This window comes from Aptenodytes forsteri, unplaced genomic scaffold, assembly GCF_000699145.1.
Source record: "Aptenodytes forsteri isolate BGI_AS27 unplaced genomic scaffold, ASM69914v1 Scaffold1, whole genome shotgun sequence".
NCBI lineage: Eukaryota > Metazoa > Chordata > Aves > Sphenisciformes > Spheniscidae > Aptenodytes > Aptenodytes forsteri.
This window is the reverse complement of record NW_008795035.1, coordinates 1317955-1345682: the sequence shown is the minus strand read 5'-3', so window position 1 is coordinate 1345682 and position 27728 is coordinate 1317955. Positions and strand designations below refer to the sequence as shown.

Here is a 27728-nt window from a genome sequence, read left to right as displayed (position 1 = left end):
TCTCGGAGGAGAGGCTAGTGTTTCCCAGGTAGCAGCACTAGCCCCAGCTGTGTTTCTGCAGCTTTCTGAAAGCATTGATACGTGTGACACACCTAACCCAAGTCTCCCTTAGCTCTTACAGCATGCGTACACGTAACCAAAATGAACCTCTGGCTGTTAGCCAGAGACAACTGTTGGCAGTGATAAAACAGTGGTAGAGAATAGTTTTAGACTGTAGAACACACAAAATGAAACATCAGACTGAATTCTTACTAAAATTTTGGTGCTGTTGAGCACTGGGGTCAGCTGCTGCTTCACGAGTGTTTTCCACTGGTTTAAGATTACATCCCGCATCTGAGTTAAGGCCCTGACTTAGCAAAGCATTTGTGCATATGCTTAAATCTGCCCTTATTCAGCTAAGCACTGATGCGAATACCTAAGTGCCTTGTGATACAGGGACAAACCTGAACTGGAGCCTATAAATGTAGGTTATGTAGCTGTCACAACTACACTTTTAATGTTTTTTCCTGGTAGCACAGCTGCTCTCCTGGATTAACTATTTAATTAATCTTCATCTAAAAGGTCCTGAGAACAGTTCTGTAATACTAACAAATGTACATAAATACCAGAACTAAAAAAAGTCAAACGCATGGCTCAAAGCAAAACAAATATTGCTCAGAATACTTGTTTAGATTAAGATTAATAGCTGTAAACTGTGCATTCTAGTAGCAAATAAAAACCTGTTGGCCTAGGAAAAAAACCAAAACATTTGAAGTCTATAGGATTGGCAGCGCTAATATTACTTTACAACGTGGAGTAAGGATAGCAGGTATCAGTGTAACATTGCGGAATGATCCAGCTAACCTAAGCTTATGTAAACAAGTAGGCTTTGACATTGTTTATACGTCTAGGCGTGATCCTGCACTTGGACCTGGACAGGTGGAGACCCAAGAAGGTAGAAGGGTGCTGTTCCAATGTGGTTCCAGCTGCCCACATCCCGCTGCAGGAGAGAGGCTCAAGGGTGTGATCCTGCAAACCTGTACTGGCATTACTACCTCTACACCTGGGAGCATCCCATTGCAGGATTCCTTTCGGCAGGACTATACACATACAAGTAAGGATTATTCACAAACATAAGGCATTGCAGAACTTGGCCCTAAAATTTCTATTTTTAGCAGAGAATCCCTTATCCATACACAAGATCATTTTTTAACGTATCAAAACGTGTCTAAAATAAGGGTCAGAGTCACTACATGTTATGCTCAGTAACACAGTTAAGATTCTGCGTGTTGGCTTCAGATATTGCAAAACACTTTTTTCATTAAAATCAAACCAACTATGAATCTTTCTCATAAAAATTAAATTAACCACGAAAGTTAAAAATGAACAGGCTGTGTTTTCAAGGTTAAAAGGAGACATTAACAGAAATGAGCAACTCCCATTGTAATGGTTTTCCAGTGCCTTCCCTTCTGACCAGTGAGATTGCAGTTGTTGGTGGCCTCCAATCTTGCCTTGCATCCTCCATGGCGTGGCTACTGCCGCTCTCCTTCCACCCGCTTTTTACGAACTAGACCAATAAAACAAGAAAAGAGCAGTCATAATTGCTTTCCTGAGAGCCCAAGGACTTTTCTCACTGACACACTCCCTTCCCAGGAACATGAATAGGAAGGAAGGAGCTTCTAAGAAATACCCAGCAGGATGATGTCCATAAATGCTGTAATTAACAGATCTTAATGCTAAACAAAACAATTGTATCTAAACTGCACTTTTCTATATCACAGACTGCAGAATTTCACCAAGTGTTCATATCAATACATTTTCTATAAAAATCAGACTTTGAGCTAAAGGTTTTAGATGATGAAGAAATCGCCATTTCCAGTGCTTCCTCCCAATGGCTCCATTTAGATTTTTGTTACAGTTTTATTGTTCTTTTAAAAGTCACTGTGTTCCAGCTAAGTTGATACTGGTCTGCTCTAATCTGCATGGCATTATTTAAGCATTAGGCATCAAAAATTAATAACTTTTGTAATTGCACAAGTGTATACTATAGGTAAGCAATAATCATATCCTTTTAGAAAATAATTTTAAGTACTCTTCAGTACTGATATCAGTGAGTATTGGCAACAAGGAAAACATCATATTGGACCTTAAATTATCTGTTTAAACTTCACATGCTCTGATTGCATCAACCATCTGATAGTAAGTTAATTAAGTCTGGATTCTCACTAGAAACCAAGTAGGTTGAAGTTGCCATTTAGCAAAGCAGAGAGTGATGAGCTTTGTGTTATGGGCAGGATTATTCTGACAAGCAGCCCCATGTGAATTTTTACAGCACTTACTTAGGATACATTACAGCTGGTATAGAGCAGGTCTAGTTGGGCAGCATTTGCTACTCCATACCCTAATAAAAACGTATTGAGTTTTCTCTGACTTTGCCAGATAAGATTAGTGAGGTTCTCCTGTTCATGTGACACAAAATTTGGTGTTACATCAAACTGTCATGTCCTGCTTCTGATATTGAACTGCTGACGTACAGAACAATAGCAGTAAAACTGGATGAATGAACGCTTTTCACTACAGAAATTCAATAACAACAATATATTACTACAAACATCCCATCACTTTACTATCAGGAGGTTTATTTCATAGTGCTTTCCTGGCAAATAGACTGCATTATTCCAAAGCCTACAGTGTAACATCAGTCATTTGTGTCTCCTTTCAGTGTTTTGTTGCTTCATTTATTTTATTGAATTCTTTTAGCTGTTCTGTCCTACTAAATCTTGAGCAAAACTATACAATAAAAAAGCGGGAAAAACAAGATTAGGTACAGGACATATGTCTAATGGCAACTGGTTAAATAGTGGAAAAAAAGGTCTTTCTCTCTTTGCTGGTGGGATGTTTCAAATACCATTCCAGGACACTAACAGTTTCAGGACCAATAGTATAACATTGGAATGCTTAAGTACTGCTAAAAATTAAAACTGCAAAAAAATAAAAGTACGTGTGAAAGAAATAGGTTCTAGCTCAACTTTCATCTTAGTTCTCACAGAGAGAAACCCAAGCTGAAGCCAGCAAAGGCATCATGGTTTGACACCCCACTTTGAAGTAGAATTGATTAAAAACACATAGTTAATCCTTACTGTAAACTACTCCTGCCTAGCCATCTCCTTCTTATTCTGTGTGTTGAGCACACAGGGTAGAGCATATCACACTCTGGTAAAACTTGCAAAGCTTTGTTGTCTTTGCCTGTACTTGGTCACGCAGGCAGGAAAGTCTTTTTTGTTCCCTTGGTTGGGCAGGCTTGGTCTGTCATGGGCAGGGCAAAGAAGTGAGGACTTCTGTGTTCACTGAACAAACAGGATGGGTTTGGCTCTTTTCTTACTGGCCAGAACAGCTGACAGGGCAGCTGGAAATCCAGGGTGGTCCACGGAAAAGGCTGAAGTAACTCCCCTTCCCAGAAGGAGTGGGAGAAGGAGAAGAATAGTGGCTTGATAGGACAAGAGGAAATGGCCTCAAGTTGTGCCAGGGGAGGTTTAGATTGGACATGAGGAAAAATTTATTTACTGAAAGAGTGGTTAAACATTGGAACAGGCTGCCCAGGGAAGTGGTGGAGTCCCCATCCCTGGAGGTATTTAAAAGACGTGTAGATGAGGCGCTTAGGGACATGGTTTAGTGGGCATGGTGGTGTTGGGTTGACGGTTGGACTCGATGATCTTAGAGGTCTTTTCCAACCTCAATGATTCTGTGATTCTATGATTCTATGATTCTAATCACAGTAAGATCTTTGCTGTTGTCTACTCTAGAGTCCGTGGAGCTGTGCATCACCCCTCACATACAGCAGATTGAATGTTGTAGAGTTAAAATTCAATCTCATGTACAGACAGGAAGAGTTGTGCCTAGGAAGGTCAGGGCTTGGCTCACATAAACAAATGATGAGTAGATGTAGTAGCATCTTACCCAGATCGTTGTTTTTAGTGATAGCTGCTGCTACCCTGGTTCTTGGACCTTGCTTTGTGAACTGGTATCCAAACTTGAGAATCTTGGAGTTCTCCTCTAGCATCTTGGCAATCTCCATCTCTACAGCTGTCCCCAGCTGCTGCCTCTGTTGGTGATGTGGTGAAATGTCCCCAGAAGAAAAGAAAATATTTGTTTTCATATGAGAGAGAAATAAGTGGTTACATTTCAGTACTGTGCTGCAAACTACAAAGAGAATCCCGTCCCTGGAGATTTTGCTCTGGGTTTTATATTTGGCTTTGACCAGTTTTATTTAGAAGTTTTCCACTGTTTGGTTGCATGCGCCTGGGACATGAGCTGCAGAATGACTGAGCCACAGAGGCTGCCTTGACTTTGCCAGAGCCCTCTATGAGAACCCTCTGGGAATCTGTATAGAAGGGAAACAAAAGTGGACTCACTCAACGCTCTCTCTTTACCTGGTTGTCAATTTTAATCTCTGTCAGGGATTCATTCTCTTTCAGTGCATCAATCAGTGCCAAAATACCCGTCCCAGTGATGAAGTTGGATTCTACATTCAGACTCTTCAGTGTTTTGTTCACTTTCAACATATCTGCAAATGCCTGAGGGGTCAAAAAAAGGGAATATGAGATAATGTCTTGAGAGTTTCAGAGAATAACAAGGAATCTGCAAAACATACCTTAGTACCTACACAGAAATAAAACGTAAATAGGCTTAGAAGAACATAGAGGTAGATCAGAAGAGATTACACTTCTACTTTGCATAGTCACAGGGAAATTCTGTGAGGGAAAATGAAGAATGCATCCTAAAGCAGACACAGACCTACTTAAAAATTGTTGTGTTTTTTTTCCAAGCAGTGTTTAAACTTACAATAGCTACAGGGTCATTGCTTCGAGTAGCTGCAAGGCTGAACGTCTTCACATGCGTGTTGCTTTCCAAAGCTTTTGCAAATTCTTTCAGTGTTGGAATAGGAATATTCTACATTAAGAAGATAAATCCAGTAATTAGGAAAGCCAGTCACATTGCCAGACACTGATTTTAATTATTATCTAACTGATTGATTAATAGCCACAGTCTACGCAATTTAAATATCCCCGATGCTTTTAAGAGTATCTCAGAATGGAGAAAGCGTCCTCTGCTTATAGTGGCCTTCAGAGACGCGTGGAGGCCTGCGCTAGGATGCGATGTCAGCACTGCCTTTAATTGGGTCAGGCCAACGCAAGCACGTGGCCGATCTCTGAGCTAGTTTCCTATTTTGCTGCTGGCTGTTCAGTCTCTGCATGCCAGCTCCTCCTCCAATTGCATGTGTGGGCTAATTGAATTTGGTCGGGGATGATTATATAGTGCCCATGAGACATCTCGCTTTACAATCTGCTAAAGAAAGGCAGCCAGAGGGAGTGTCCCCTTGGACTTTTAATTGGCATCTGATTCACTATCAGGCATTGACGACCTTGGAGCCTCTACAACAGTTCCCTCCACACCCCTTTCCTGTGTGTCCTGCTTTTCCTGAGCAGTAGAGACAGACAAAATTTGAAGATAAAAGGCAAGGGCTTTGGAAATATTTTAATAAACCCTCCTATGATGACATAAATGAAACTACAGCATCTACCTTTATGTTGTTGAGATTAATTTCTATGAGACTAGGGTCATTTGCTTTTATCCTTTGTAAACTTCCTTCCACATTGGTCGGATTAGGTGGCTCCTCGAAGATGGGCTTGACCTTTTCACCTTTCACCACATCTGCAACACAAGATCTCATGAAATGTTGATGTGAGGAACAGGCATCATCAGAACAGTCTGGCTTCTCAATTCCCATTTAGGTTTGTACTGTAGCATTCAAAAAAGGGTTTATATGAACCACAAAACTTGGAAATAGGAGAATTAGCCCCGTTATCCCTGCCATGCCCTTTGCACCTTCTGTGCATCCAGAAGCATGTCACTGGAGGCTGCGTTCACAGCGGCTGGGCAGTATCCTCGCAGGCAAATTCCTCCTTTCTGTACAGAAGTCCCAGTACAATTAATTTGAGCCAAAGCAGCTTTAAAGACTTGTATAGGATGCAATATGCTGCAAAGGCTGCCTTGTTCTTTGTCTAACACCTGTAAAGGAAGGTGTGTTCAGAACTTGTCCATCATGTTAGTGAGAAAATGTCCCTGCACCTATGTATAGACTTTGCGAACATAAAGGAACGTGATCAGGAGGCCCCTCAGTTTCCTTCTCTAGGCTGATGCTATCAGCCTTACTATAAATTCAATTAGCTCTTGTAAAATTGCAACATCTGCACTTTCTAAATAATAAAGCTATCAAAGCATGAAAAGCAAGTCCGTCTGCCAGCACCAAGATTTATGAAGTCTTTGAGTATTCATGCTCCACAGAGACACAGTTTTTAATGTTGGCAGCTATGAGCTATAAATATTCTTAGAGATGCATAAAAATCATAGCTTAGAACACAGTTAGTATTTCTAATTCCCACGCATACAGTTGTGGAGATTAATTTATAAGCCCTGACCACCCAAGCCACTAGAGGCAAGGAAGGAATATGTTACTGACCACAAGTATGTTTAAACCCTTTTATTTTATGTTGCAGACAGCGAGTTACTTTGAAGACTTGTGCCCAAGTCTCAATGTACTGCGCATTTCTGTTCAGTGCAATGGGTAAAGTACATGCCGTATCATGGGCCAAAAGAAAAATACTTTTTAGAACTCATACTCTTAGTAGAGATGAAGTCATACACAAACCTTGAGCTGGTTGTCACTCTGCTCCCTTTCACCCTGAACTTTTTTTTTTTACTAATTCCCTGACTGACCTCACATATGCCTGAATAACACTCCAGCCTTCCTAGGGAGTAGGAAATGGAAAACTACTGGTAAAACGCACATAGAGAATTCACCCTATCTATCTGGAAGGCAAGGATGGAAAGTAAAAAAAAAACAGCAAAGCATTTTTTTGCACTTGTGGCAACACCCTGCCAAGCTGGGAGCTGGGGAGAGACTTGCACCCTGTCCTCAGGTTAGACATCACAGTATACTCAGCCTAGAGTTAGCCGTATTTTTCACTTTCTACTTCTTGTTGCTTCCCACGAGTTTTCTCTTGTTTCTTTAATAATGGTGCTGTTTTGCCACATTGGTGGGCAACTTTTGAGATGTCTCCCTCTTTTAGTGAAGCATTTCACTTGGCTAAGGAAAGGTATTGCTTTTGGACCAAGGAATAAAGTGATGTGACGGTGATTTTCTGGTCCTTAAGTCTGTGATTGGAGCATAGTTTAGCTGACTCACATAGCTGACATTTTGACTCAGTACAACAAAAATAATCTGAAATCTATGTGGATTAGTAATGCATGCAGTTGCCTCTTATGAGATAGATGGCAGCTTGCACAGGGCCCCACTGGGGAGGCTTGCAGAGCAGTCTTAATCCTGAGAAAAATGAAGTGACATGGTGTCCTGTCTACTTTCCCACCTCCCCTTTAGTAAAGAAGGATGGAAATGGAAGTCCTTGGTAAAGATAGCTGCTGTTCTCATGGCCCTACAAGAAGAAAACATTTTTTGAGTACTGCTTCTCTAGAAAAGGGCATTCCACAATTTTGTCTTAAAAAGCAAAGTTTATATCCCAGATATAAACCCACTTGATGTCCCCGAGCTTGGAGGTGATGAGCTCTGGATGGAGGCTTGGCAGCTCTCAAGAAAAATTTGGAATTCAGATGTACCCATTTCTCCCCCCATCCAGCCTCCTGTTGGTTGCTGAGCTAAGATCTGATTCACCAAAGGTCTGTTTATTTAGCGCAAACATTTCTGGATTTGTTTTTAGTAACTACAGCTGTTTCTGCTGGGGGATTTCCTGAACGATTACACTTCCCGTGTACCTAAGGAGCCATATAACAGACAACGTTTAAACACGCTGCCACAGGACTGACGTGGAGGTAGTAGATCAGAGAGAGTAGCCGGGGCGGGAGCACATCCATGCGGTCTTTGCCTCCCTGTGAACGCAGCTTGATGTGACTCTGGTCACAGATGTGACTCTGCCAGGGATTCTGCCACGTTCGAACCCCGTGGTTACAAGTCGTTCTTCAGTTGCATAAACGTAGGTACTCGGGGCGAGATGGCCTGGCCTGCGCTGTGGCCATCTCCTAGCTACAGCTCACTGTTTTCTCTCCGCTGCCTAAACTGAAGCGGAACAAAAATACGTTATGTCTTGGCTTCTTAAATACTCCCATCCTTTCAAGCACCTCTGCAGAGCCAGATATTGCTCTCTAGGAAAACAAAGCTCCTTAGGAATGATTTATTTGCATAGTACTGTTGTCATTATAGATAATGAATGTTAAGATTGTATTTACTTTGAAGAGCTCCCCCTCATGATTAATTAGATCAAACAAAGTAAGGCCCAGTTACGTTACACTAAATTAGACCAATACACCCAACCTATAGGTGTACAAGTCCCTAAAGATGGCTTATAGCCCACAAGAGAAATCTGCTTGCTTACTTCTCACGGTTCCTTTTCCATCCTTACTGCGGGCTCCTCCTTCATCAAATTTTGGGTTGTTGACCATGTTGTGCACTCCAAGAACAGCTAAAACGTGTAAATGCCAGCAACAGGATACAATGTTAATGGCAGGAACAAAGACTGCAGAAAAATGTCTGCTACAAATTCTAGTTTAGTTCCCCAAACAAAACCTCCTTTATAAAATGTTAACTCTCTTGAGTCATGCTTGCTTGTAGGGAGAGTCTTTAGGGGTCTAAATACTGGAGATAGATGCAGACATTTTTAATATAAGTTTTTGATCAACTGAATCAATGTAGTATGCATCTCACAGAAATGCCAGCTGGAAGGAACCACTGGAAGGTCATCTTGTGCAGCCTCCCCCTTCAAGCAGGAGTGTTGCCAACATTAACCAGGTCAGCCATGGCTTTGTCTAGCTGGATCCTGAAAACAGCCAGGGATGGAAATCCCACAATCTCTTTGGGTAACTTGTTTCAGTGCTACACTCCTAATCATTTTTTTTCCCCTAATATACAGCCTGAGCCCCTTACTGCTCTTTGTTGTATTGTTTGGCATATCTGAGAAGAATTTGACTGTACATGTGGTTAGCTTAATGAATTGGCATTCACACCGGGGTTTCATATGGATGCTAACGTGCTTGGAAAAAACAATTAATGTATTCTGGGACTTTAAAATAAATAGTGAGGATATGAACTATTATGAGAGAAATGACAAGAGAAACCAAAACTCCATAAAAGAAGCTGCAAAGTTACCTTTTGTGCAAATGAACTTCCATAGTGTCAGAGAATAAATTGTGCTGTGTTTGCTGATACTTCTCCCATAAATTATCTAATTGGTCTTTATTCTACAGGATCATGCATTAATTAAAAGTTACTAACTTGATGTAGATTTTTACTTTTATCATCAGTTTTTTCTTATGGAAAAGACTCTGTTCTGTAAGCAAATGACTCTTCAGCTGCTGTTACAGACTATTCTCAGAACTCTGGGCAGTCGGTGTGCTACTCGCTGTTTTTCACTAGACTTCGATACCTACAAATTCCATCATGAATGGCTGGATACTGACCAGAGCTGAGCAAAACTTGGAATTTCAGACTTCCTGAGAAGTGCCAGCTGCATTATAATCCTGTGATTCCTGTGATACACCACATTTCGGTCAGAGCCAAGACTAATGCATCCAGAAATGGGTGGTGTAGCCAAGAATTACAGAAGATAATGGCAAGATCACATCCTTCAATAGGACAATATAGTAGCTACAAGAGTGTTGAGTTTAAAGTTGATCTAACCCAGATTCAGATTAATCTAATATGCTGAGATATTTCATTTACATTTTCCTAAGGAAAACAAAAAACTTGTCATTACAGTTGCAATTCTCCCGCCAAAATTTTTGTATAGACTAGGCCCAAAAAGGTAGACCCTGGACCTCAGAAAGCCCAGGGAAGGATAGGATCCACTCTGAACTGGGTGGACAAGGCAGGAGATGTCAATGGTTCCATAGGGAGGTCTCAACACTAGGTTGAGCAGGGTTATAGGATGACCCGTTGACTTTAATCTCGCCAGCCCTGGCTGGTGTGCTTCTTCCCAAATTAGGCATTCAGACGGTGATCTTCTACTAGCATAAACATATGACACACCCATGACACAAACTGCTTGGAAGTCACAGACGGCCCAAGAACTACAGGTTGGCCTTTGTTATACTGCAGGTTCAGATGTTACTTATGCAAGTGGATACACTTCGAAATTATCTCCTTTGTGCACAATCTAGAACATGAGGTTATACTCTGGATTAAAGGAAAAGAATTAAAAGTGGTGAAGATACCCAGGTCATCAGCTGGCAACCAATTTTCTGATTCAAGGGGTTAGATTCCAAATTTCCTCATGGATGCAGGATCTTTATCCACTGCATCCTCTAACAAGTTCATCCTGCCATTTGGGATGTCAGAGTTGAGAGGAGGTAGCAATAGTAGGCTACAAACAATGCGGATGCAGTAAGATCAATGGTCTCCACTACAATGCAAACACCCCAGCCTGCAGTCTACCATCTACCCTTCCTTTCCCCAAATCATGTTAGCTGGTTCATCTTCTCCCCTTGCCTGCCACGTCAATTATAAGTAGATGAGAGAAGTTTAAAATGCAGCAATTATCGAGTCACGCTTGAAGTCCTCATGGGCAATGTGTGGCCCACGGGTTGGCCACCTGTCTGTATAGTGAAACAGCAGGTACTTGAGAGATGATCATGAGACACTCCTGGTGGCAGGTCTAGGCAGAGAAGAACTGGATGTGTACGGGGATCATACCTATGTATTATCTAACCTGCGAGGTCATAGAGCTCCGTATCTGAAGCGCTGGCCAGGGCTTCTTCTAGTTCCGGATCCAGGGTCACTTTCTCTTCTGTACGGGTTTCTATGGGCTTTTCTTTAGGGATAAATATTTTCCCTAAGAGAAGAAAAAAGCCAGAGTGAGTAATGAATTATTAGAACAAATCCTCTGCCTCCTGGCAGTGGGGGAATAGGTCTGTGACAGTGGAACTGCTTGGAAATATTATCCAAGTGCATGTTTACCTCTTTCTTACTTGATGCTATCCTCCACACCAGGATCTTAATAAGAGTCTAGAAGTAAAAAGTGCAGACTTCTGCTCTGTGTTGGTGATTGTTAATGTGGAAGCAAATTTCCTAAAATAAATCCCCAGGAGCAGTCACAGCTGGGATTTTTCTGAAGTTCCTGTGGCCTTAAATAGGCAGAATCAGGTCTACGCAAAAAGCTTGCAGAAATTTCATCCTTATATTTAAATGAGGCACCAGAAGTGGTTAAAACTATCTTACTGCAAGAACCTTTCAGTCTACCAAATTCCATACAAGAGCCTGAAAGCTCAGGAAACCTGTTCTCTTCCGGTGACTCAGTTTAATTCCCAGCCTCTCCGTGAGTATTTCCCCTCTGTGTCTCCTGATGATCATTCACAGAAATAGCCTTAACCTGATCATCCGTACAGGCCTGAAAAGTCTGAACTGAACTGAACTGAACCACGTGTTCCCCAAGAAAGACTCCTGACCTATTTGTCTCTCTTTGTATACTGCTGTTACACTGGGGTTAGCAGGTGTGTGTTTCCATGCGATATTCCCCCAAGACTGAGATCATCAGCCCTTCTGCTGAAATGAGAAAACTGTAGGATAAATCCAGAAACAACACAAGAAGTCAGACTACTCCTTTACCCTGCTATTACAGTTAACCTCAGTAGTGTGGTGATGTAACTGCAAACGCTTGGAGCGAGGCCCTTTAAATCAGAGCTAGGGCTGCACTTCAGTCACCAGCGCTGCTGGGGCTTTTCTCCCACTCAACACTTTCCTGTACCAAACCCATACAGTCGGTAATACATTAGATGATGCCACGTGCAACAGACGGTGTCATTGCTCCGATAATTCTGCTGTCCACTGCGGAGTAGTTCCCCTCACCTTGTCCCTAACAACTACTTCTCAAGCAGGCTTTAGTTAATCCCATTGTAATGAAGCTGTGATGACCCTTGGATGCAGGTGCCTTTGGCCCACTGTCAACTTTAAATTGTCTTTTTGTGCAGCTTCGTACACTCTAGATGTAATGCTTGAAGCATATCCTGTGGCTTTCTGAAATGTCTCTAAAATAGTTTAATTTTAACTGTATTAGTGGTATTATTTTGTTACCATTAATCGATGCAGTTCTGATATTTAGTGTTGAATTACAGACGCTTTGCCTCTGGTTTTTCAACACTGTCATCCTTTTCTGGCTTAATTTTTCCCCATTATGGTCCGAAGTATCATTTTCATGTAGATAATACCCAATTTATTCATCTCTTTCATACAAGTTTGTCTACAGCAATTTCTATACTGTCAGCTTCCATGACTGAGGTAATTGAATGAGTTCAGAAAAAAACTTTAATGGAAATTTCTGAAATTCTGGCAAGGTGTACTGACGCAGGATTCGAATTATTAACCTTAGAGATATTTATACCAAGGCTAAATAATTTCTGAGTACAAAACTGGACAGAAGATTAAGTAGAAAGACAAAGTAGTATCATATTATGATTCATTTTTCACGCGATATTTTAAGTGAGTAATTTTTTAAGAAGAGGCTTCGAGAAGATAAAAGCCTTTGTGGGCCAAAGGTAAGAATCATTTTCACTTTCACCATGCACTGGGTGATATGAATCAGAGACAGCCATCCCAGCAGCATCAAACAAAAGTCGAGTGGAAATCTGGGGTGAGAAATACTCTGTGAAGATAGATTAGTCACGCTCCCCAGATTTCATAACAGCACAGGTGCTAGGATTTCAGACTCCCTCTGTACTACCACCTAATCTGAAGTGTTGCGTGGCAGCTTCCAGACACCACTGACCAAGACTTAACTTGATGTCAGCTTGACTGGTAAGGATAACACATAAGGAAAAAAATTCATGACTATGTTGGAAGCTCAAAGGCCAAAATTAATCAGAATATCCGAGTAAACAATCAATAGTGAGGAGTACTGTCCGTATAATATTTTCCTTTCAGATCACTGATGATTCCACATGAGTTTCAAGTAATCAGTAGGTTGTCTGAGATCTTGAGGGAATCCTATTATCTTTATCCTGACTGATAATACTGTCCCCTAACAGCTATACTCCAGAGCCATGGCTCGCATGAAACGCCTCCATCAGGCAGTAAGTGATTCTTCACAGACCCAAACCCCAGCCCGACTGTTAATAAATACTGACAGAAGTCTATACTTTCACACATAACATTATAAAGGGACACAGGACCGCGAGCCTTGTGTAATGTGGACGTGATACGTGTTACAGTTGGTCCTTCTCTATGGAGTTTGGATGTGGGTAGGCCAAGTATCTTGTGTAGCAAGAAATCCAGGGGTAATGGAAACCAGTACAGGCTTATACTTTTTCCGTGCAGTTCACATATATAGGAATACAATTTTTAAGCATTTGTTTCAGGCATATGTAATTCTTGGATGGCAGCCCAAATCTTTTTAAATGTGTATATGACTCCCACTGATAGTTTCATTTAAAGCATTCTTGGCAAATGTTTTAGAAAAAAATTCTATTACTGGTTTTATGAAATATTTAAAGGGGCAAGGTCATGTCAAAGATGGTAATATATATTTTTAATATATGTGGGCCTTGCTGGCGTCCAGTGGCGTTTTAAAAATACTCTTATTTCTGCTATCTAGATAAGAACATTCTTTTGCATTATCCCACTGTGTAGAGATGCTGTAGCATAGCAGACAGAGGTTAGAAGAGTTTATGCATTTAGCACGTTATTAGGAATTCGTTACCTGTCCACCACCAGCAAAACTGTGTGTCTGTGTTTATAGATGGCTGTCAACCAGTTTTCCTTCACTATTTTAAGGACAGAGTTTAAAGATCCAGGAGGTCCCTCCTAGTCCCACATCCGTACATTGTAAATTCATTATACAGTGCCATCATGGAATTCAGTGACAAAATAAAACATGGATTGTGGCTTGCTTGTTTCAATGGTCCAGCTTAAATTTAAAATTTATTATTTGGAAGAAACTTCAGAAGAATAGTGACATTTTATTATTTTAAAGTGAGATTTATGAAGAATGGCTGCTGCTCTTGGTGCTCTTTATATTCACACTGCACTTTAGAAGGTACTTTATTATAACATTCCATGTGGTATAATTAATGTTGGCTGTGTTACATTTTGCCTCCAGAATATACTAATGTTCTGCGCTAAGTCTTAATAGTAATAGCTTATCTTCCTATCAGTGAAAAACACGATGACGAAAGTTATGTTTATGCACATCATACTTGAGCTACTTCAGTGTTAACAACACTAAGATAACCACATGTATGTACAAAAATAATATATTCTTGTGTTTAACTGCAAAACAAAATTCAATTCCGGTAAAAAAAATAGTAAGCATTAAAATATCATTTTATTTTTACACAAGCATAGAAACCCAAATGTCTGGAATCCAAAGTGCTTTTTTTCAACGTGAAATTTTCAGCGTAAATCAATGCAATTCTCCCCTTCCTTCTGTCAAACTGGGGTAAGTGCCTGGGGTGACCTGGATGACGACTGAGGCAGCTTATTATAACCCAGGGGACTTTCTGACTGTGAGTGCAGTGAGTAGAGATTTGTCCTGGCTCAGTCTAAGAGCAGACCTATTCCTTTTCACACACTGCACAACTTCTATTCAAAGTGAAATACGATATGGTTCACGTTTGACTCAAGAGAGGCTCAGGGAAAAAATCCATTGAAAACCACAGAGAAGGATTCAGTAAAAAGGACTACAGAGAGACATAGAAATGCAGTGAGATAAAAGGAAGACAAATTCTATGAAAAAAAGAAATACACTGGGTACAGTCCTAAAACCATAGATGTAATTTTGCCACTTGGTTTCAGCAAGCTCTGATTTTCCTGCATTATGCAAATGCCCCCATTAAAGCAATGTCGAAGTAAAGCAAGGAGATGGGATGTATCCCTCACTTCATCTCCTTATACAATAAGAGTTAACTACATAACCACATATGCACATCTATAGGAAAATGTATTAATTGAGCAGGGAACTACTTCAAATGTATTTTCCCACAGTAAGTTTATTTCTTTATTGTTATACAAGGGGAAAAAAAGGAATTTTAATAGCATAGTTGGTAGGATTTTACTAGTGTGTCCAATCTAAAAAACATTTTGAGGATTTCATCTTCATTTATAGTTTACAGCATTTGGAACATCATTTCTGGTATGTCTGCTCTCTGCCTTCCTTCTTATGTCATTAGACTTTTGTGAATAAATATAAACTGCCACCATTTTTATTTAGTATAAATACTTAGTATTTATTCCCACCTTGTACGAGCCAAAACTCAACAAAGCACAGAGCAATGGGAAACAAGCCCACTTATACTAGCTGTAAAAATGTCCTTTTATTTAAAATCAGTTTTACTAAGGATAGTTACTTAATTTTATAATACAAATGCACTTTCTGCCATAATTGTAAAACAATAACTTAGTTTCTTTTCCTATAAACTGTAGTTGATTATTGTAAGGATTTCATCTTCATTTATAGTTTACAGCATTTGGAACATCATTTCTGGTATGTCTGCTCTCTGCCTTCCTTCTTATGTCATTAGACTTTTGTGAATAAATATAAACTGCCACCATTTTTATTTAGTATAAATACTTAGTATTTATTCCCACCTTGTACGAGCCAAAACTCAACAAAGCACAGAGCAATGGGAAACAAGCCCACTTATACTAGCTGTAAAAATGTCCTTTTATTTAAAATCAGTTTTACTAAGGATAGTTACTTAATTTTATAATACAAATGCACTTTCTGCCATAATTGTTAAACAATAACTTAGTTTCTTTTCCTATAAACTGTAGTTCAGATTATTGTACTTTCAAGAAAATATCTGGTTACGCTTATTACGTCTTACTTTTCAATGAATCACTGACTACAGCGAGTGCCTGTTTATTCTCAATTACAGAATGTTACATTGACCTTAGAAGTGAAATTCAATAATCTCGGAAATCTGCCTTGCATAAATCACAGGCACCTGATTCACTTTTTCCATTTTGCACTATTCTTTTCTTTTGAAGCTTACTTAAACTCCTCTATGGAGTTTTATGAAAATGGAGCTAAATTAGTTCTTACCAGGAATAAATTTGTATTATGAAGAAGAAAACAGGCCAGGTTCAAATAAGCGTGAAGCTGAAAGTCGGTAGTAATTAAAATGCAGTGTCATAATTGCTGCTGTACTGTTACTCTTGGATTAGCGTCTGCATATTCTATGCCTTAAAAATTATGATAATGGCATAGGAAGGTTGCAAAGTTAAGCTTTCCAAAGTTATTAAATCTATTGGGCATACACACAAAGACCAAAGTTAAATTGCAGCAGCATCTTTGACTTTGATCAGCGTGCTGTGATTCTGCCGCCTTAGCGCTACCCTTTAAAGAATTCTTCTGAAAAGTATACCTTCTCAAATAAAAATAAACAAAAGCCAACCTATAATCTTCAAAACAGAGGGAAGCCCAGAATTTCATCAGACCCTCACATGGATTATCACAACAGTCAGGATCCCCGTAGTCCTACAGCAGTCCTCTGGATTACCACCTGGATTAACCTGCTTCACCAGCAGTAGCAGAAAGCTCATGTCTGATGTGGAATGGCAGCAGAGGAGGAAGAGAGTCAAGCTGCGCTGCTGGGCTTCAGGTTCTCAGGGACATCAAAGAACCCTGAAACTTAGGCAAAGCTAGATGCTACACTAGTTACGTTCGTCTCCGGCCTCTTTTCTCCCATCTCGCATATCCTTCTCCTCTGTTCCTTTCCTCATTGCCCGCCGTGCCTTCCCCATCCCCTGTGTCTCCTGGTCCTGTTCATCTTTGAATCCCGACCCTTCCCACCACCTCCATTCCCTCTGCCCTGTCTTCCTTACCGCTGCTCTCTTCTACTACAGCTCCCTTCCCCAGAGCTGCCACATCTAGTCCTTCATCCTGAACAGATTCATACAGCTCCTCGAAAACCAATCCCTCCACCTCTCTGCTGGCTGTTTACTCTTTTTTTCTCCTTTACAGTGCCCTTACAAAGCGAGGGGAACACTGTCAGAGCAGGAGAGTCTCCCTGCCCTGGTTCTGGTGTGACAGTGGCCTCTCAGATGAGCAATTTCACAGAGCATCCAGTGCAGCCCACGCACCCTCCAGCCGGCCACGCCAGGTCTCTCCGGGCGCTGCTGTGCTGTCACGTGTGCTGTCTGCACATGCAGGCAGAGGCTCTGAGGACATGACTAATACTCACTGCAGGGGGAATATCTGGAGAACACGACAACAAACTGGATGTACAAGAAAGTACAACATTTTGAAGATGCCAAATTAAAGTGTATTTCCCTGGGGATTGCAAAGGGCATACATTTCAAGTCCCCTTTTCAAAGCATGGAGGCACTGCAGCTTATAAAAAAACAGCTGGAAAAATTTACTTCAGATGGCTAAAACAATGTGTTTTCTCCTAATCTTGTTCTTGGAAACAGCTGAGGCCTTTTTGCTAACACTTTCCAAAAATTCAGCCCGAGGCAGACTCTCAGCATGGGAAATTTCAGTGTGAACTGTGTGAGTTTGGCAAAGTCATGAGCAATTAAAACAGGGTCTTACAAAAGCAAGCAGTGAAAGGCACTGGCTAGAGGCATTACTGTCAGCAACTGCAGCACTTTCAATGCTTTAAGAGACAAACATTGGTTCCAAATTTGAGCCTTGAAGAACAGGAAGAAGGTGGCAAAAATTTAAACAAACCATTTCAGCGTTGGGGGTGAAAAGACTGCCTTTGTCAATCCACAAAAGATACCGTGTCTCTAAACTAAACCCTAATTTTTTTATGTAGAGACTGTTAGAGAAACTGGAATTGGAACTCATTAGCATCTACTCTAATACTTTGACCTTCTGAAAATGACTGTCGTTATTACTAGTGCTGCGTATTGATACTCTGCTTGGCACAGCACAACATGCAAGATAGATGGTCTCTACCAGAGCATCTGAAAACAGGGGTTTGGCCATAAGTTCTCTGCTTTAATCATCCTTATTTTCTTCCTTTTGCCTTTTATCAGTTGGCTAAAAATGTTACCATTTAATCACATACAAGCATGTTCCCCTTCCCTGTCCAGCCACAAATAATAATAGCCCAATCCACTGGAGTTTTTCCATGACACTGATGAGAACTGGATCGGATCCAAAATGAAATGGTTTGGCAAGGAACGGAAGACCCTGTAGAAAACAGGGACAGTGGTGAAGGGTTGAAACAGCAATCCTTATGGCCATTAAAAATGTCATGGCCAACTTTTCATATCTAACGGTATTTCACAACAGAATTTTTTTCAATTATGTTTCATTAGTATCATGTAGTTAAGAGAACCACTGCAACAAAGCAGAAACAGAAATGCTGTTGATAGTTTATGTTTGTATTACAGTAGTACTCAGATCTTAACTGAGATCAGATGTACATACTGCCTTCAGTAAGGGAAAACATGCAGCATTGACACTGCTCTCTAATATTTTGTGCCTGCATTGCTCCTTACTTTCTCCACCTTTTCTTTTTACTGCTGGACCTTTCATGAACTTGAAAATGACACAGAAAAGGCTTCACAGTGATCTAAGTGTGATAACTGGCTGTTCCAGCTATATGTGTTAAGTGCAGTGGGTCAGTCTAAGTAACTTCTGTAGTTCATCAGGTTCTATGTAAGGACTTCTAGAATATCTATCCTAAGTAGGAACCAATCCAAAAATACGTAAAATAAACTTATAAACTGCCAATCACTATGGTTACAGTTATCAGCCCTAATTCCCTATACCTCCATGGCTCATTAGTAACGAACCCTCTGTTGTGGGAATGGCTGCTTAACAGCTGTGTTGCACAACGGTCCCTGAAAGCCACCAGATCGTTCTCATACCACAGTGGGAGCAGACACTCGCCATGGGGACATTCGAACGAAGTACCCGCCCCTGACTTGTGTTAGGGAGGTTGTGGGGTCAAGCGGTCTGAAAAAATTGCTTGGTGGCCAGTTTGGGGGTGCACCTGTCAGGCTGTGACTGTTCTGGCCCTGGTTCAGCGCAAAACTTGGGTTTTCACTGAAATTTGAGAGCTATCCCATACAGGCTTAAAACCTTCTTTTTGTACAGCAATTAATGTAGTACGTTAACAAGCTGAAGTATGGCAGAGGGCCAAAACCCTAACGCATGCTATACGTTTGATTGGTTTTGCCAAACATTTCCAACCTCTCGAAACCACGGTTACAATCGAAAACAAGGCAATTCCCTGCATGACCAGCCCCCCACCTTGAGCTCGTATTTAACACTTCCTTTGTTTTAACCACTCTGAATATCCCCGCCAGCTCTGGAATTTGTTTTGGCCTGTTTTCTAGCACAATCAAAACCTGATGGTTGTGTTCAGCATATAGACACCAACGCAGGCAACTGAATTTTGTCCTTCAGCAGCTGTTTGGTATTGCTTTTTGGTCAAGAACTCTCCAATAAAACATTAACACAAAAAAAAGAGAGGCAGAGACACTAGATAAACAATAATGATGTATCACAGACTGCTCTGCGAGGAGGAATTTTAAATGCCGCCTTCTTTTCTGCTCATCGCTTAATTTTCAAGTCAGCATCAGCTTTGCATGATAAACATAGGAACTGGTAGAAATGTCACAACATCTGGTAGAAGCATCCCACTTCCTAAATTTGAAAAAAATAAATGCTTTCCCAGTGGCAGAAAAATATTGACGTATAAAACAGTGACAAAAGCTTAAACAACACTTGCCATATTCTAATCCTACTGACACACAAATATTCTCAGGAGGTAAATAGTGCCAAATGGTACATTGACATCAACACCTCCCGTTTCTAATTACACACAACTGGAAGCATTTTGGAGCTGCCTCAGAACTGGATTTTTAACTAGCAGAATTAGTGTAAAATTAATTGGGGACTATTTACAGTATGGCTACACTATAGCGCTGCTATAATGTAAAGAAATCATTTAACAGGCATCATATAATCATATAAATTTTTACCAGTCTGTAAATACACCTTAGAGACCATCAACGCACAGAAGGTGAAGAATAAGCTTTTCCTCAAGGGATACTCTTCTTCAGTTTCTTTTGAGGACACATTTTAGAAATGTAAATTATTTATCCTGAACTAATTACTAAGCTTTGGAAGAATACTAATCATTCTCTAATTGAAGTGACTTTAAATCTAGCATGTAGTATCATAGCTTGGAAATGTCTTTGCAGGATTGCTTTATTTCCTTGCACAGAAAATATAAATGAAAATCAAGTCATTAATATTTTAATACAGTCATTCTGTTATTGTCTCTTCAATCGAATTTGCCAAAATAAGTAATGCCGCAGTTACAGGCACGGATTCTAAGATCCAGAGCCAGCCACGCATGGCCTTTACGTGACATTCATCATGTTTCACCAGATTCACCCAATTAGCAGAATTACCATACAATCCACAGGAAGATTTCAGTACGTTTGGCAGACGGGAGATTTCAATCATATGTTTTATGCGGCTCAGATTCTGCATGAATTCTTTGCAGTGCGGAGCAAGGGTGAAGGAGAACAAGAAAAGGAGACAGAGAAGCCCAGTGCTCGAAGTCTGGTCGTCTTTCTGTAGGACACCTCCTGCCAAGTCGGGGGCAGAAGAAAGACGCAAGTACCAATATGGGATCAAGCTCAAAATAAACAGATTCTTTCCCAAAGCCAGTTCCCTTAAAGCAGCACAAAAATGACGCTGTGCTGTTCATCCAGCTCTCCAATTGTCAAGGTACTGGACCTCACCAGGTGTACAGATATCAGATTAATTCAGTTATTTCTAATATAAACAAAGAAACAAAGGGTATTTTCATGGTATTCGGCCTTTGACTTCAAAGAAAAATTAGTAGACTTCTTTGTGTTTAGATTATAATCGTAAAATGACTGCAGAAATCACAGAACATGTGGTTGTTCTCATTTGACTTAATCTGCTAAAGCCGATACTGAAGATTTTGTCAGGAACTGCTGTTGTACAAGGAACAGGAGAAATTAAGGGAATAATTCCCTCAGCCTAAAATGCTGTCATAACCCTGTAATTGTGATAATTCTTAAAATTGTAATTTTGAAGTAAATGGTTACAGTGAATCAAAAACCAAAATAAGAATAGCTTGGAATGCTAGCATGGCTGAATTCACTCTGTGCTGAGGGAAAAGTGACACGTGTGGTTATTTGTGTTTGTAAAGCAGTGGTATTTCCACAGCAGAGACACCAAGAATTAATAAGCAGTGCTCATAAGCACTTTAAGGGCACCTGGAAGCAAATGTAGGAATAATACTGCTTTAGCCTCATCAAAAGAAAACTGAAATAGAATAAACAGGCCAGTGCGTGCAATAACACTGTCACGGACAATACAGGGATTAGTTTTGTACAGATCAACTGCCGGTCCTGTGGGTATATGCAATTCCATGCACTGCTGGTTTTTTGTGTACTTACATTTCAGGCATGTTTGGAGATCTCGGGCACGACTACAGTGCAAAATGCAAAGTCTTAGCCCTAAGTCAGTAAATATCAGTAAGGTGAGACCTGACTGAAGGTGTCGGCATAAATACGCAGAGACCTGCAAGCGGCAACTTGTACTGGTAACACCGCAGCATGTAGGAGACTGGAAAAGGGAAACAATTGATAATAAATCCATAATACAATAAACTCTCTTCTTTCCTGTACGGTATGTGCTTGATCATTCCTGCCACCGGCAGGATCACTGCAGTGTCACTGCATTTCAGTGGGCTCGGCGTCAACCCTGTGAATAGCACTGAGCACAAGATATGACGGAGGAAAACAGAAGGTTAAAGAATACACCTTTATGCATGATAAAATAACGCATCAATCAGATCGAGCTGAAAACTGTCCTGTTTGTCTAAAACCACTGTTTCACAGAGTGAGAACACAATGTAATGACAGCAACAACTCTCGGCCTGCAAATAACATTTTATATCTCTGATAATGATACATAAAGTAAAAAATGTTGCACTTGACTTTCTTGAAATATCTGCTTTCCCTTAAGCAGGTCCCATTGAAATAATGGCAAATTCATCAGACAGTCACAAATGGACCCAGACATAACAAGCTCCTTCTTGAATGAAGAGGTGGCCTGAGGTAGGCTTTTTTATCCACCGTATATAAATGAGGAAAAGGAGATAATGGTGCTAAAAGAACATTGCTCACTTAAAAATATGACTGTTCCTGCCCTAAGGTTATCCTACCAATGTTTGAGTGATTAGAAGAATTAGGTTTTCCTGTTTTTCCCTTTTTTCCCTGTAGCTGTAGGACAAGGGGAAGCAGAGGAACTGTCTGCATGAATAGCGTTGCCAGATGTGCTAGTAAACAAGTGGAAAAATACTTATTTTTTGTAAGCGTATTCCCTAAGCTATTACTTACAGCAATTATAGGCAATACTTACTTAGAAAGGCATTTAATACGTTTCCTCCTAAACACCTCCCCCACTACAGCACCCTTGCATGGGCCTAATGCTTAACGTGGGAATAGTCCCAGCGAGGTTAGCGAGGCCACCTTTGTCCATCCTTGACTGCAAACAGAGCCATTTGCTGATCTGGGAGCTGCTGATTGAGCCCTTTGCTGGACTGGTGTTCGTGTGCTCCCACACCCACCAACAGCCCTGATTAAACATGCAATTACAACTCCAGAGTAGCAAGGCAGACCACTGCGCGGCGGATAAAACCACCACTACGTCTCCTGCTGCAACAGCTCTAGATCTGACGCCTGAGCTTCACCCTGCACAGTGACAGTCCGTTACTCAACACCGACACGAAGACGGATGGTACCTTTCTTTTCCCCTGTAAACGGTACAAAGTCTTCTCTGTCTTTGTGCTCAAGCGCTTGCTTCTCCAAGTACGAGAGCAGGCGTTCTCTGTCGAAGGGGCCCGTGGCAGGTTTAGTGGTCTGGTCCTTTTGCCGAAATCCTGCTGGAAGCAAGGCGTTCTGTGAAAGAGAGGGAGGCATGTAAAGGAGGTGAGGCAATTTCATATAGTGTTCCAAATCTCATCTCAATGTTGTTGTTTTTTAAATGAAACCAGTCTTTGCATGTTACTTCACATAATGCTCTTTGGTGACAGCAGTAACGCACATTACCTAACTGTAACCACTAAAACCAGTATATCTTCCAGGCTTCTTGATTGTACCACCTATTAATATTTTTATTAACCATATCTACAGTCACAGCACTAAAGAACTGAGCAAGATCAGAGCCCTTTGTGTTACACATATTATAACCACAGAGTTTACAGTCCAGGTAAATAGACCAGGATAAGTTTTCTATATATTTTCTTCTCTTCATTTACTCTTTTTCCTCCCCATTTTTCTCTCTCTCTTTTCATTTTTTCAAAAATTCCTTTCATTCTAATGCAGATGTCTCTTGGACTTCAGAAATGAATGCCACACACAGAAAGTAATTGGTGAATTATGCGGACTTCAGCTATTTAGAGTATGCAGGAAGCAAGCAGATGAAGCCCCACTTTAAACACGTAGCTGTGTGACCATGTGATTGCGGCTGCATCCCATAATATAGGAAGACGTGTAAGGCTCCCACATTTCAGCCCAGGAAATCCCAGAAAGGAATACAGGTACGTGGACTTTGCAGTGCATGTGCAGTAAAGCCAACACGTTGAAGGTGCCCCAGAGTGCTGCAGAAACACTTCATCGTTGGCCAGAACACGCACGGTAAATCTGATACATGGCAAATATCCAGTGAATCCTGAGCGCACCCAGTGAACTCAAGTCACCAGACATGTTATCTGTGCATGCACAAACGTGCCCAAAGTGCTACAAATTTACTGCATGTATGTAGCTTGACTACAAATGCACCGTGGCTTTTTTGTTGTTGTTGTTGAATGTTCTGTATCTCCACTTGAGATGCCAGATACTTGAAAATACCAGAAAATGCACTGTGGAAGTGGTAGTAGTGAGGGAAGTGGCAACGTGGAGGGAGAGAAGAGTAAAGCCCACCCTTAATTTCCAGGTAAATTTGTGCTAAAGAACTAGAAGCTGTAAACCTATTGTGTTTTTTCAAATTTATTTTGTCTCCAGAGTGAATGGGTTTTATCTGCCAGTTTACCTGCCAGTTTTCAAACTCCCACACCCGTTTGGAAGGCTTTGGGGTAGGTACAGTCAGAATTCCCAACCAGCATGCTTGTGACTGTAACCTCGTTATTGTAGGACTGAGCGGTTCCCAGGCCAGAGATCTTTAAGTTCTTTGTGAGAGCATCTTCAAATACCCAAATTATCCTTGCTCTCTAGAAAATGATAGTTGTGTAGCTGAATCTTATTTTTCTTAATCATGCCTAAATATATTCTCTTCAGCTAAAAATATCTGTGCCGAATGACATGGTCGACAGATTTCAGAAGCTCAAAAGATCTGATCTTCACAAACACACATTATGTTTGTTTGTTTATTGCTGTGCTCAGAAATAGCACCCATAAAAAGCTTCTCATCGTGCTGCAGCGTACAAACATGATTAAAGATTTAGATTGCAGGCAAGCTAGTGTCTAAATAGACAAGGGATAGAGAAAGAGCACACTTGTACAAAAGCAAGTAGCGCATCACAGCAGGAATAAAACCAAAATGTCCCTAGCCGAGCTGCTCATCCTTTAGGGCACACTGCCCCTACTGTAACAGAATACAAATAAAAAAAGGTGCTGTACGTGGCATTTATAATAGACAGCTTCTGAACTATGACCCCCCCGGCCCCCGTTACTAACCTCAGGATCCAGGTCATCAAGAACATGCTCTAGCTGTTTCAGTTCATCCTCCGAGAGTTTGCTGAGTATTTCATCTTCATTGATATTCTTGTATTTCTCCAGCTCTTTCCGGAAGGGCAGAGACATGGCTCCTGCTGCACTGCCTGACTGATGCTGCTCTTCAAGATTTCAACCATCCAGGAGTACTGAGCTTCTTGCGGCTTCACTCACTGTTGACAATAAAGCATTATGAGTATCTCCATTTAGCTGATAAGAGTCCTGAAGAGCCTGCATGCCGAGAGTCACATTTACACTTTATTAACGAAAACAAAGCAGCAAGATGCCCTGGCTCAGCGGAGGGGGTGTGGGAAGCGCTGGGGCTGCCTGTGCAGCAGTAGCCAAGGAATAGCAAGGAAGGGTACGGTACGCTTCGGAGCCTCCTGGGTGCAGCAGCAAAGGGAAGCTTTGAGACATAGATAAGAAAAAACATTGGGAACTTATCCTTTTCCATAGAGATAAATCTGGTTTATTTAATTTGCTTAGAAACAGCAGCATCTGCTTGTTCTTTTGGCTAAAGGCAGAGGAAAGTGGCAGAGTCACAGAAAACAGTCCAATGCCGACAAACAAGAAACAAAATGTTACGCCTTGAGGTATTTCTATCTTACCCCAGCTTTGCTGATGGCTGAAAGCTTACCCGCACCGTCTTGGCTGGCTTTTTTGGTACATTCTGGTTACCTAAGCAGCTTTAAAGTACGCTGGTTGGTAGTCTTATTTCAAGATTTTTGGCTACAAATGATAGCACTTATCATCAAAATAATTCTTGCAGTGGGGATATGCTACTTATAGCTCAAAAGATTATCTGTAAATTAGTCTGCTGCGTGGGGCACCTACAGGCATTCAAAACACGGTCATGAAAAAAATATGGACTTAGTATTTCACAAACTCTTTAAGTTTTAAAACTTAAATGTGGTTCCTTGTTAGATGATCCCAACTGATAAGTAACAAGAAAGCGTCATCTGCATGGCCCAAATAGTTACTGTCATACAATTTGTCATATGACAAAGGACTCTCTGTCTTTACTTGCTCTTTTTCTCCTGTCCAGAACCAATTCTAGAGCCAGACTCTGCCTGTAAATGGATGGAGTGAAAGAGAATTAATGTTTGATCAGAAACAGCATTAGCTGGGGACTTTAATTGGGCTCCAGGCCCTCCCAAGTCTGCCCAGTTTCCCACACCAGCACCAGAGCCCTCCGAATTACACAGCTAGCTGTGCGGTTCTACAGCTGAGTTTTTGCACTGGCAAATTTCAAAGTTATGGTTGATATGGAAACCAGCCAACTGGCACCTACATCTGGCTTATGTATCAACCCAAACTCTGATTGCCTTTGGCCAGGTCCTCCTCATAAGCTAACAAAATCCATGCGGGTTCTGTCGCTCTTCACATGAGCTGCAAGCCTGATCTTTATTTTTCCTTTATTCAAAACCAAATGAAAATGTTACATTTACTTAGAGTTTCACTATTAAAATACTAAATGTTAAAACATATCTAATTTTTCTATTTATCGAAAAGACTAGAAATCAGCAACCTATAGAAAGGGAAGAGAACAATGAGTAGAATTACAAATTTGAAAAATCTGGAGTTCTATGGATACTGCAAGGCATGATAAGCTGTGACTTGAAAAACTTAAACATCCTATTCCAAGAAAAAGCATTATTTCCCCTATACACTCTCATTTTTTTCCTTATTACTGCTCTGTTTGTTGTCCCTGTTTTCATAGCGTGACGTCATTGTCAAGCCATTCCAAATGTCATGGTGGAATTCAACTGTTCTTTAAATTGTGATTTTCTTTTAGGAAGTTAGTCAGCATCTGACCTTTCACAAAGTTACAGCAGTTGTGAAAAATTCTTCTATTACCAAAATTCTATTACATGTGATGAGTGTGAGAGACATCTTGGCAAAAAAAGTCCAAAAGAGCTAATGTTTTTGTGTACTTGGTGCTTAAAGAGAACACTAGTTCTACATACGTTTAGTTGATACAATTTGTTACCAAAACTACTTGGTAAATAATGAAAGTATTTTATTTAAAAGTGATATTTGTTTAAACTGTAAAAACAAATTCAGCTGCAGTACAACATTTCTGTACTGAGGCATCAGGCACCTTCTCTAAGTTTCTTTGGATAAACTCATTAAAAACTTAACATTTCAGCTAGCAGTCATTAACTGAGCTGAAAAATTTCTTTGAGGGGATTAGAGCTTTTTAAAACTCTATTTAACAGTTTAAATGGTTATTTTATTAGAGTTTAATTGCATCCCTGGAAAAGACAGACATGTAATCCCAAGGTTAGGTTAATTAAATACTGTTGGAAGAATAACTGGTAAGAGTACGTAACGGTTTCCCTGGCTGAGGTGCAGCATTTCTGTTGCGCAGGATGCCTGGCACCAGCACCTCTCCCTCGGTTGTACGGCGTTGCACGGATTCCCATCAGGGAACACAGCTAAGAATTGTTTTACCGATATCGGCAAGACCACGTATGTAGAGGCTTTTGTGAAAAGGTTTGCGAAGTTGAATCCAGGTGCTAATGGGTACTTACTGCAGAGTATGATTTGTGCGTACCAGACGTTTTTGATTTCTTTGCGAATTACTTAAGTGCTTAGCCATAAAGGGAAGACACGCCAGGACACACTTTTCAACACATGACAGTTCTCATTATTGTAACGGTTTCCTTTTAATTATTAGGAAGATAAGATATTTGACTGTGTGCAGCAAGGATACCCGAAGAGAAGTATAAACCCAGATATTAAAGATATATCAGTCTGACTTCTCTCATGGCATGAAGCACTATGTTGGATAACCCTCGTTAGATTAGCGGTGCACGGAAGAGCTGGAAATCACGCTTTTCTTGCATGCGTACATTTGCAAGAGAAATTCCCTTGATATTTCCCCTTTCACAACTGAATCTTACTCTTCAGTGGCTGAACAAAAGCAAAAGACACTGCTTAGGGAATTTCTTTGTCCACAATCCCTGTAAGT

The 27728-nt window shown here is 40.7% G+C and overlaps 1 protein-coding gene and 1 long non-coding RNA gene across 2 annotated transcripts; one reads left to right on the top strand and one right to left on the bottom strand.

Moving 5' to 3' along the window:
• Positions 1-760: 760 nt before the first annotated feature.
• Positions 761-24926, bottom strand: LOC103896606 (tropomodulin-2). Its single transcript, XM_009276473.2, has 9 exons — positions 24719-24926; positions 22786-22942; positions 10755-10877; positions 8427-8513; positions 5561-5691; positions 4822-4929; positions 4410-4553; positions 3937-4081; positions 761-1546 (listed from the first exon to the last, which is right to left on the bottom strand). Exons 1-9 carry the CDS (start codon positions 24842-24844, stop codon positions 1512-1514), a joined length of 1056 nt encoding a protein of 351 aa, XP_009274748.1. The 5' UTR covers positions 24845-24926; the 3' UTR covers positions 761-1511.
• Positions 23384-24885, top strand: LOC103896605. Its single transcript, XR_657419.2, has 3 exons — positions 23384-23583; positions 23873-23978; positions 24821-24885. It is a non-coding gene; the product is annotated as an uncharacterized LOC103896605 (long non-coding RNA).
• Positions 24927-27728: the final 2802 nt, after the last annotated feature.